The 11602-nt window shown below is 51.3% G+C and overlaps 1 protein-coding gene across 9 annotated transcripts in view; it reads left to right on the forward strand.

The window, feature by feature from the left end:
- The window catches only part of PLD3 (phospholipase D family member 3), a 35107-nt gene that overhangs the window by 16063 nt on the left and 7442 nt on the right, over positions 1-11602 (forward strand). Inside the window, exons 2-10 of one of the 9 annotated variants that reach the window (XM_017887482.1) lie at positions 453-535; positions 3673-3705; positions 4549-4640; positions 4740-4814; positions 4902-5044; positions 5826-6009; positions 8014-8134; positions 8216-8343; positions 9709-9909. In XM_017887482.1, the coding sequence (XP_017742971.1) occupies positions 4614-4640; positions 4740-4814; positions 4902-5044; positions 5826-6009; positions 8014-8134; positions 8216-8343; positions 9709-9909 (879 nt within the window). In that variant the 5' untranslated portion in view covers positions 453-535; positions 3673-3705; positions 4549-4613. Of the gene's footprint in view, positions 1-452; positions 536-3672; positions 4051-4508; positions 4641-4739; positions 4815-4901; positions 5045-5825; positions 6010-8013; positions 8135-8215; positions 8344-9708; positions 9910-11602 lie in introns of all 9 variants that reach the window. The other 8 variants (XM_017887478.1, XM_017887480.1, XM_017887481.1 and 5 more) reach the window with 8 other exon arrangements.

Below are 11602 nucleotides of genomic sequence, written 5' to 3' on the forward strand. Positions count from 1 at the left end.
TTTTTTTTTTTTTTTTTTTTTTTTTTTTTTTTTTTTTTGAGATGGAGTTTCCTCTGTCGCCCACGCTGGAGTGCAGTGGTGCCAACTCACTGCAACGTCCACCTCCCGGGTTCGAGCAATTCGCCCACCTCAGCCTCCCAAGTAGCTGAGATTACAGGCGCCCTCCTACACACCTGGCTAATGTTTGTATTTTTAGTAGAGATGGGATTTTGCCATGTTGGCCAGGCTGGCCTCTAATGCCAGACCTCAGGTGATCTGCCCACATCGGCCTCCCAAAGTGCTGGCATTACAGGCGTGAGCCACCGCGCCTGGCCTGTTTTTCCCTCATGTCTATTTTGTTCACAGCTGTATCCCCAGTGCCTAAAACAATACCTGATGCACACAAGACAACCAGTAAATGTGTGTAAAATTAATGAACAGCAAATGCTATTGTTACCATACCCATTTTGCAGATGGAGAAACCAAGAGCACAGAGGCGTTGTCACTTCTCCAAGGTCAAACAGTCACTAATGCTGAAGCTCAGATTCAGTCTCAGGTATCTGGCTCTAGCACTCACTGTATTGTCTCTCATCCAATCTAAATCGCTTCTCCAGTACTAGTTTTTATTTGTTTTTTATGACAGGCTCTTACTCTGTCAGCTAGGCTAGAGTGCAGTGGTGCAATCACTGCTCACTGCAGCCTCCACCTCCCAGATTCAAGCAATTCTTCTGCCACAGCCTTCCAAATAGTTGGAACTACACGTCCACACCACCATACCAGGCTAATTTTTTTTCATTTGTTGTAGAGATTAGGTTTCACTGTGTTGCCCAGGCTGGTCTCAAACTCCTGGGCTCAAGCAGTCCTCCCACCTTGGCCTCCCAAAGTGCTGGGATTACACGTGTAAACCACCGTGCCTGGCCCTCCAATATTAGTTTACTTTTTAATCAAAAGTTAACACAATAAGAAAAAAATACAATTAAAACATATCAAAAGTTAAAATTAATCATTACAGACCTGTAGTCACTGTACAATTTGAAAGCCAAAATATCACTGACAATTTGAACGAAGTCCATCTGTTTTCTTCCTATTTTTATTTCATTTTTGTTTTTACTTTTCATTTTGTTGTAGAGACTGGGCCTTGCTATGTTACTGAGACTAGTCTGGAACTCCTGGGCTCAAGCGGTCCTCCCACCTCAGCCTCCCAAAGTGCTGAGATTACAGGTGTGAGCCACAGTGCCAGGCCCTTCTCCCTATTTTTGGTTTATTAGTGACCATCCCAGTTCTCCAGCCCTGACGCTGCCAGTCCTGTTACTTCAGATCTCCATGCCCCACCTCGCCTTCGGTTTTGTTTTGATTCATCTTGGCTTCCCTAATTTCACATTGCCTGCTGTTACAACTCCATATTCTTCAATAAAAATATTTCTTACCAAGGCCGTCAAAGAAAACTGAAGGCAAGCATTTCCTGCACTCCCTCCTGCCTCCTCCACCCACAATGCTGTGGTCAACTGCCTCTAAGACTGACATCTTCTGCTTCTCCTAGTGACCTCTGGAGTTTCAAATAACCTTAGTCTGTTGCTGTTTCTTGCTAGATTTTTTTTTTATTTATTTATTTTTTGAGACAGAGTCTCACTCTGTTGTAACCCAGGCTAGACTGCAGTGGCGCGATCTTGGCTCACTGCAACCTCTGCCTCCCAGGTTCAAGCAATTCTTCTGCCTCAGTCCGGAGTAGCTGAGATCACAAGCACCCGCCACCACGCCCAACTAATTTTTGTATTTTTGGTAGCGACAGGGCTTCACCACGTTGGCCAGGCTGGTCTTGAACTCCTCACCTCAGGTGATCCACCTACCTCGGCCTCCCAAAGTGCTGGGATTACAGGCATGAGCCACCGCACCTAACCTGCTAGATCCTTTTTAGGCCTCCCCGTTTGTCTTCCTGCCATGGAAAGGGGGGGGATCTAGCATGTTCTACCCTCACCAGTCTGGGATCTGACATTGGTAGGGAGGAGTTTGCAAGTTATCCCTACAAATCTAGGTTGGATCTTGGAGTAAGGGGAGAACCTAGCTGTCTTTGAGTTTTCTTTTTCAAAAAAGGAGTAATGCACGCCCCTGATTTTTTAAAAGGTGATGAAACTGGCGACACCTGTGTATGCTTTATAATTATTTCTCAACCTACACCGAGATATTTTCTATACTTCTCTGAAAATAGCTTATGTTTCACAATTTTAAAAAAGAAAATAGGCCAGGCACGGTGGCTCATGCCTGTAATCCCAGCACTTTGGAAGGCCAAGGCAGGCGGATCACGAGGTCAGGATTTCCAGACTAGCCTGGCCAACATGGTGAAACCCTGTCTCTACTAGACATACAAAAATTAGCTGGTCGCGGTGGCAGACGCCTGTAATCCCGGCTACTCAGGACGCTGAGGTTGGAGAATCGCTTGAAACCGGAAGGCGGAGGTTGCAGTGAGCCAAGATTGCACCACTGCACTCCAGCCTGGGTGAAAGAGCGAAATTCTGTCTCAGAAAAAAGAAAATAGGGGCCAGGTGTGGTGGCTCGTGCCTTAATCTCAGAACTTTGGGAAGCCAAGGTAGGAGGATCACTTGAGTCCAGGAGTCCAGCCTGGGCAATAAGCAAGACCCTGTCTCTACAAAAAAAAAAAAAAATTTAATTAGCTGCAGCCTGGCGCGGTGGCGCATGCCTGTAATCCCAGCACTTTGGGAGGCCGAGACGGGCGGATCACAAGGTCAGAAGATGGAGACCATCCTGGCTAACACGGTGAAACCCCGTCTCTACTAAAAAAATTTTTAAAAAGTTAGACGGGCGTGGTGGTGGGCGCCTATTGTCCCAGCTACTCGCGGGGGCTGAGGCAGGAGAATGGCATGAACCCGGGAGACGGAGCTTGCAGTGAGCTGAGATCGCGCCACTGCGCTCCAGCGTGGGAGAGACAGAACGAGACTCCGTCTCCAAAAAAAAAAAAATTGGCTGGGCATGGTGGCACGTGCCTGTAGTCCCAGCTACTTGGGAGGCCGAGGCAGGAGGATTGCTTGAGCCTGGGAAGTTGAGGCCGCAGTGAGCTATGATCGTGCTGCTGCACTCCAGCCTAGGGAACAGAACCGCTGACACTAAAAAAAAAAAAAAGGAAAGAAAAGAAAATAGGCTTACCATAAAAAGCAATCTTGACCTACCCCAAAATCCCACTCCCTTGAAGACAACCACTTCTGCCCTGTTGCTTCTCTTAGTAAAACTCCTTTTCTGCAGTTATCTCTTGACTTCCTGCCATATGTGTTTGGGGGAGCTTGAGGGAAGAGAGTGTCCCTGTCTCATTGAGAAAGGTGCCACCCTCTCTCAATTAGGAGATAAGGGATGAGAGAGGAAAGGGGTCTCCAGTGTGTTTGTCCAGCCGGGGCCTTGAATCCCTCTTGGGAGACATGGGATGGGGTGGATCGGAAAATAAATTTTTTAAAATCCCTATCAAAATATCAGCTGGCTTTTTTTAAAAAATCAAATACCGAAATCCAAGTAGACTCCAACAGAAAATTCACCATCTCCTCTCCCCCTTTCTTCCCATCTCATGCCGTGAACTGTCTTCTGTTGACTTTATCGCTACATTTCTTCATTCTATTATTCAACCTTGATCTTTCCGTTTCATTTTATAAGCGTTTTATTAATTTTATTTATGTATTTATTTTTGACTAGGTAATGCATGTCCATGGTACACAAATTCACAAGGTTTGTAGACAAGAAAAGACGTGAGGTTCCTTTTGTTCTCTGCCTGTGGCCTCCCTGCCCCACACAGGAACTCTAGGGTGGAATGTAGCAAAATCCATCCACCAGCCATGTACTACCCCTCAACCCGGCCAGTTTGGAGCGGCCGTGTCTGGGCAGCCGAGCCCCCCTTCTCGCTGCAGTGAGCCCGAACTGAGGCGTGCACTGCGCAGACTCCCCGCTGCAGTGGGCGGAGCTCCCACAGGCCCCGCCCCCTCCTCCCACCCCTGTTCAGCCTGTCCGGGCAGAAGCTGGGGCCCCGCGGAGGTAGCAGCAGACGCCTGAGACCGAGACCGAGGCCCCTCAGGGGTAGGTGGGGGGAGGCTGGCTGGGGGGATGGGCAGCAGGGTGGCAGGGAGGCCCCGATTATCCCCGGCTGAGCTGTGTGGTGTGGGGGTACCTGAGTGAGGGCGGAGGAGCCACCTAGAATATACCCGCTGTGTAGTCCCAGGGCTGAGAAAAGCCAGGCACAAAGACCTGGGGCTCCGCTGACCTCATCCAGCGCTGTCTTTCTAGTAGCGTCTAGAGGTTGGAGGAGGGAGAAGGGGGCTGCTAGAGGGGAGCTGCGTGGGTGCTGATGGGGGCAGGGTGGGCACTGCAGAGTGATGAGCAGGCAGCAGAGCCGTTGGATTTTAAGGGATTTCGAAATCCTGCTGACCAGTGACCAGCTTCCTCTTTTTGGGGTGGTTGGCAGTATGCCAGTGGCCCCCATGATTATGAATAGCCCCAAGACTAATCACCCTTCTGTGATGTCTGTCCCTCGAAAGCGTAGAACACCCCACACAGTGCCTACTTTTGTTCTGCCAGTTTGGAGACCCTGACACACCCACCTTCTCACCTGGGCTCTGTGTATCCCCCAGCCTTGAGGGAAGATGAAGCCTAAACTGATGTACCAGGAGGTAGGTGAATTGGGGGACTCAGCAGGGTAGAGCTGGGTGAAGTGGGGGTGGGGGTTCTGAAGAGCCACCTGTCACCCCTGCTGTTGTCCCCATCCCCAGCTGAAGGTGCCTGCAGAGGAGCCCGCCAACGAGCTGCCCATGAATGAGATTGAGGCGTGGAAGGCTGCGGAAAAGGTAGGAGCCCTCCGCCACCCTCGCCCTGCCTCAGGGACAGGCTGGGCTGCCCCCTCGGGCTGGCTGACTACCTCCTCCTCCCCACAGAAAGCCCGCTGGGTCCTGCTGGTCCTCATTCTGGCGGTTGTGGGCTTCGGAGCCCTGATGACTCAGCTGTTTCTATGGGAATACGGCGACTTGCATCTCTTTGGACCCAACCAGCGCCCAGCCCCCTGCTATGACCCTTGCGAGTAAGTGGGGGGCGCTGCAGGTGGTGGGGGGAGGGGCCTACCAGACCAGGGACACTTAAGCACACACTAAGCAGGGCCTGCACTCAGCCCTACCCAGTGCTTGCGACAACTGAGGAGGTTGCAGGCTCCCAAGTGCTCGCCCGCCCCCTCCTCCTCCACACACATAGTTTCTATGGCAGCCACAGCGTCATCTTCTATCCGCCCGTGAACAGACACAGCATCTTCCACCCACATCTGTGGACTCACACACACACACACACATCTAAATACACGACCTTCCTTCCACACCTCTAGACAGACACTCAGAGGATCATGAGTCCAGGCACACATTCAAATACACACAGTTTTTTTAAAAATTTTTAAGAGAAAATAAAAACTCAAATAGAGTTTAGCCAGGCTTGGTGGCTCACGCCCGTAATTGTGACACTTTGGGGGGCTAAGGCGGGAGGATTGTTTGAGCCCAGGAGCTCCAGACCAGCCTGGGCAACATAGGCTCCATCTCTACTAAAAGTAAAAAAAGTAGCCAGGCGTACTGGCGCACACCTGTAGTCCCAGCTACTCAAGAGGTTGAGGCGGAAGGATCGCTTGAGCCCAGGGGTTCGAGGCTGCAGTGAGCCGAGATTGCGCCACTGCACTTCTAGCCTGGGGGACAAGGCGAGACTCTGTCTCTAAAAAAAATATATAGTCTGTCCAACACACCCATGGACGGACAGCTGGGCACTCACCTCCCAGCCGTTGCTCTCCAGCACCCTATGGCTGATAGCATCCCCCACCCCCCCAGAGCAGTGCTGGTGGAAAGCATTCCTGAGGGCCTGGACTTCCCCAATGCCTCCACGGGGAACCCTTCCACCAGCCAGGCCTGGCTGGGCCTGCTCGCCGGTGCACACAGCAGCCTGGACATCGCCTCCTTCTACTGGACCCTCACCAACAATGACACCCACACGCAGGAGCCCTCTGCCCAGCAGGTACCTGCAACCTTGGCCCTGGCCAGTAGCAGGGGCAGGGGGTGGGAGGCAGCGGGGACTGTGGGGGATGAAGGGGTTTCTCCTGTAGCCCAGGAGACAGATGGGCATGTCTCACACAGCGGATTGGACACAGGTGTTTGCAAGCAGCTGCCTTCACATGGTTCTCTGGACCGGAGGCGTTTGTCACGGTCATCTGTAGGCCTCTGAATGTCAGAGTGCGGGTTTGGTTACAAGGGATTATTAGGCTGGCGGATGTCACTCACCTACAAGCTGCCCTGACCCCGTCACACAAAGAAATGGAAGAGTGGAGTAATTAATAGCCCAGCATCAAGACAGGGGCCACCTTCCAGCTGTGTGACCCCAGGCAGGTCACCTGTTCTCTCCGGCTTCAGTTTATCTGTAAAATGGGGTCAATTTATAGCACCTGCTTCTTAGGGCTCTTGTGAGGATGAATGGACTAATCCAAGCAAATTTTAGCCCAGTGCCTGGCACAGAGTTAGCCTTTCTGTCTCCTGTTACTATATCCTGCTATGGTCTGCAGACAAACTTAAGAACGTAAAAGCTTCACCATTTGAAAAGGAACAGCCTACATGGATAACCTCTTCCACTGAAAAACCATGAATTTGTTCCTTCTGTTTTCTTCTCCCTACTGCCTCTTTTTGTGAGAAGTTATCTTAAAACTTAACTAAAATTACAAGGCTCCTTAAGAACTGCCTGCAAAAAAAATAATTATGGCCAAGTGTGGTGACTCACATCTGTAATCCCAGCACTCTGGGAGGCCTAGACAGGAGGATCACTTGAGCCCAAGAATTTGAGACTAGCCTGAGCAACATAAGGAGACCCCCGTCTCTACTAAAAAAAAAAAAAAAAAAAAAAATTAGCAGGGTGTTGTACGCGCCTGCAGTCTCAGATACTCAGGGGATGGAAGGCGGATGGCTCGAGCCCAGGAGTTGGAGGCTGCAGTGAGCTGTGATCATGCCACTACACTCCAGCCCAGGCAACACAGCAAGACCCTGTCTCAAAAAAAAAAGAAAAAAAAAAAGAAAAAGGAATAGTAATAATTACAAAAGTTAAAAACCAAAGCCAGGCATCGTGGTACACACCTGTGGTCCCAGCTACTTGGGAGGCTAAAGCAGGAGGATGGCTTGAGCCTAGGAATTGGAGGCTGCAGTGAGCCATGATCGTGCCACTGCACTCTAGCCTGGGCAACATAGTGAAACCCTGTCTCTAAAAAAATGTTTTTATGTTAAAAAAAACCATATGAGCTCCCACTCCCTACTGGCTCCCTCTGAAGTAGTTTAAAACACAGATGTAGGAGGCAGATGGTCTGGGTTCAAATCCTGCTCCATAGCTGGATGTGGTGCACTCTTGAGGTACCAGCTACTTGGGAGACTGAGGCAGGAGGAATGCTTGAGCCCAGGAATTGAAGATCAGCCTGGGCAACGTAGCAAGACCTGTCTCAACAAACAAACAAACAAAAACAAAATCCCACTCCACTACTGAGTTCTCCATGGGGATTATAATTAAACCAGCCTCACCGGGTTGTGAGGATTCAGTGAGTTCACTGAGAAGGGGTCTAGAACAGGGCCTGGCACACAGTAGGTTCCAGGGCATCCTTGATCGTTGCTGTTGTTGGCATCATCGTGCCTCACCCGATACCTTCCGGGACCCCCTGCCTGAGCCTCGCCCCCACCATCCTGGAAGATGCCTGGAGGCCCTGCCTTGATGCTGAATTTTGAGAAAGTCCCTGGAGGGGCAGGAGGGGGCAGGAGGGATCAGGAGGCCTTGGAGGGGGATTACAGGGCAACTAATTATTAAAGCAGATAAAGATGTTTAAAACAGATAAGGAAGTCTTTTAATATTTTAATCTGTAAAGTCTTTATACAGGCTAATGTAAAGCCTGTTTACTCCTAATCATGTCTCAAAATAACTCCACTGGGCATTACCTTGTGGGGTTGGAGAGCTGGCTGGTCCAGCCCCTCAGAAGCTCTCCCCTCCCTGCAGGGTGAGGAGGTCCTCCGGCAGCTGCAGACCCTGGCACCAAAGGGCGTGAATGTCCGCATCGCTGTGAGCAAACCCAATGGGCCCCAGCCACAGACGGACCTGCAGGCCCTGCTGCAGAGTGGTGAGCTGGGGCCCAACTGGGGCTGGTCTGGGCCTGGGGGTACCCAGCCTGGTCCCTGATCACTGCCCCTGCTGGTCACAGGTGCCCAGGTCCGCATGGTGGACATGCAGAAGCTGACCCATGGCGTCCTGCATACCAAGTTCTGGGTGGTGGACCAGACCCACTTCTACCTGGGCAGTGCCAACATGGACTGGCGTTCACTGACCCAGGTCTGCCTGCACCCTGTCTACCTTCCTTCCAGGCCAATCCCTGCCCCACAGGGCACCCAGCCTCTGACTGCACAGGCCTCCCTAATTCAAGTTATGCACGGTGGCTCACACCTGTAATCCCAACACTTTGGGAGGCCAAGGTGGGAGGATCGCTTGAGCCTAGGAGTTGGAGACCAGCCTGGGCAACATAGTGAGACCCCATGTCTACCAAAAAAAAAATTAGCCAGGTGTGGTGGCACACACCTGTGGTCCCAGCTACTTGGGAGGCTGAGGTGGGAGGATCACTTGAGCCCAGGAGTTTGAGGCTACAGTGGGTTGTATTCATGCCACCGCACTCCAGCCTGAGTGACACAGTGAGACCCTGTTAAAAAATGAGGAATCCCCAAATGGAGCCCTCTGCTGCCCTCTCCCTGCTCCTGGAAGCCTGGGGCTCCCTCTGATCCCCAGTTGCAGCTACCAGCGCCTCTGCAGGGCATTCAAGGACCTGTGCACCCATTTGATATTCATTGTACATCTCTGTGTGCCTGCTCTTAAGTCCAGCCCTGTCCCGGGTAATGTTGGGAACATGGTGGTAACAGATGGACCTCATGGAACTCCCAGTCCAATGGAGACTGGCCTGTCACCTGACAGTGACAGCCCAGAGGGGTCAGGGCCAGGGTTGGGGAGACACAGGCAGAGGGTCAGGGCCAGGATGGAGGGAACAGAGGGTTGTAGAAGCTCAGAGACCCCAACCTGGGGTATTGGAGGGTTTCCCAAAGGAGGTATAACTAATCTGATCCCTGAAGGATAGGGAGGAATTAGCCCAAGATAGGGAACAGAAAACAGCTTGGGGAATGAGGTGAAGATAAGACACACATTAACTCATGAATTCATTTCCTCAACAGAGAGCTCCCCTAACCTTTAATCTCAGCAATTATGCAGGGAGATGCAGATACAGCTGTGACTGAGACATCCCTGGTACCTGTCCTCGCAGCCCAGTGGGAAGACCAATTTGTCACCAGAGAGAATGAGGAAGGAATCCCAAGGGACCATGAGAGCCCGGAGGAATGCCTGACACAGGCTGGGTAGTCACGGGAGGCTTCCTGAAGGAGGACATGTGTCAGCCTAGACCTACGAATGAGTAGAAGCTAGCTCAGTGGAGGGTAGAAGCAACAGCAGATTGCAAATGTTCAGGAAACCTGGAGCTTTGGAATAACTGATTTTCATCAAAACTTAAGTTGGTAATCATGCTAGGACTTTAGCTATTGGAGCTGGGGTGGAGGGGTACTGAGGGACAGGAGGATAGCCAGAGGTCAGACTGGGGAGTGTCCCTGTCATCTTGAGCACCAGGCCACTGTCCCTGAGCTCAGCACTGCCCTCCTACAGGTCAAGGAGCTGGGCGTGGTCATGTACAACTGCAGCTGCCTGGCTCGAGACCTGACCAAGATCTTTGAGGCCTACTGGTTCCTGGGCCAGGCAGGCAGCTCCATCCCATCAACTTGGCCCCGGTTCTATGACACCCGCTATAACCAAGAGACACCAATGGAGATCTGCCTCAATGGAACCCCTGCTCTGGCCTACCTGGCGGTGAGTCTGGGGCAAGTGGGGCTTTCATGTCCCAGCCCCATGCTGTCACTCACAGCCTCCATCTGTCCCTGTCTGGTGATGATAGGGAGGGCGTATCCTGACCATCAGTTCTCACCCCAGCTCATTCTGCTTGGTCAGGGGCCTGGAGTAGTTCCCAACATCCCTCGGCCTCTATTTCAGTTAGAAAATGGGTTACCTGTTAGTGCTGCTGGGAGAGGCACCCTGCGTTCATGCACACCAAACCTTTGGTGCTCTGTGTCATCCAGTATAGCCACAGGTGGCTCTTTCAGTTTAAGTTCATTAAATGCAATTAATAATTCAGGTCAGATGGGGTGGCTTATGCCTATAACCCCAATACTTTGGGAGGTTGAGGTGACAGGATCACTTGAGGCCAGGAGTTTGAGACCAGCCTGGACAACATAGCAAGACTCTATCTTTACAAAAAAAAAAAAAAAAAGCTGGATTGGGTGGTACATGCATGTAGTCCCAGCTACTCGGGAGGCTGAGGCAGGGGGATCACTTGAGCCCAGGAAATCAAAGCTGCAGTAAGCCATGATCACACCACTGTACTCCAGCCTGGGTGACAGCCTGTTTCAAAAAAAAAATTTTTTTCAAGGCATGGTTTCTCATCCCTGTAATCCCAGCACTTTGGGAGACCAAGGCCAAGATGGGAGGATCACTTAAGGCCAGGAGTTCAACATAGGGAGACATCGTTTCTATTTTTTTTTTTTTTTTTTTTTGGTCTTTTATTGCTCTAGACAGGATACCAAAGAACTAGGGAGACACCGTTTCTACAAAAACATAATATTAATAAAAATTAGCCGGGTGTGGTTGCGTGCGCCTGTAGTCCCTAGGGAGGCTAAGACAGGAGGATCACTTGAGCCCTGGAGTTCGAGGCTGCAGTGAGCTGATTGTAACACTGCACTCCAGCCTGGGCAAGAGGCTGCTGCTCTGTCTCTAAAAAAAGACAAAATTCAGTTCCACATGCAGTAGCCACATTTCATATGCTCAGTAGCACCTGTAGCAAGTGGCCACCATATTGGACATTTCCATCACTGAGACACGCTCTATTGGACGACACTAGCTCTTGCCCATGGCAGACACTGATCCCTCTGGACAAGGCACTGATGTTTCTAGCTCTTAGATAGTTTCACTAGTTGAGGCAGGCAACCCAGGTCTCCCTAGGTCCCCCTGAGCAAGTCACCTGTCCAAGTCGAGTCATCATGGAAGGCACGACCCTAAGGTGTGGACACAGGGAAGCATGACTCATTGGGGTCTTTCACTACGAGGGCCTCCCACAGGGGATCACGGCTCTCCTCATTACCACTTCCCCGTTTAGAGCCTCAGTTTCCTTGTCTGTTGAGCATTAAGGGAGATGGGGGGCCAGGTGTGGTGGCTCACGCCTGTAATCCTAGCACTTTGGGAGTCCGGGATGGATGGATCACTTGAGTTCAGGGGTTGGAGACCAGCCTGGTAGATGTGGTGAAACCCCATCTCTACCAAAAATACAAAAATTAGCCGGGAGGGGTGGCGGGCACCTGTAATCCCAGCTACTCGGGAGGCTGAGGCAGGAGAATCACTTGAACCCAGGAGGTGGAGGTTGCAATGAGATGAGATCATGCTACTGCACTCCAGCCTGGGAGACAGAGCAAGACTCCATCTCAAGAAAAAAAAAAAAAGGGCCCGGGCGCGG

The sequence above is a fragment of the Rhinopithecus bieti genome, unplaced genomic scaffold (assembly GCF_001698545.2).
Source record: "Rhinopithecus bieti isolate Rb0 unplaced genomic scaffold, ASM169854v2 scaffold_15776, whole genome shotgun sequence".
NCBI classification, from domain to species: Eukaryota; Metazoa; Chordata; class Mammalia; order Primates; family Cercopithecidae; genus Rhinopithecus; species Rhinopithecus bieti.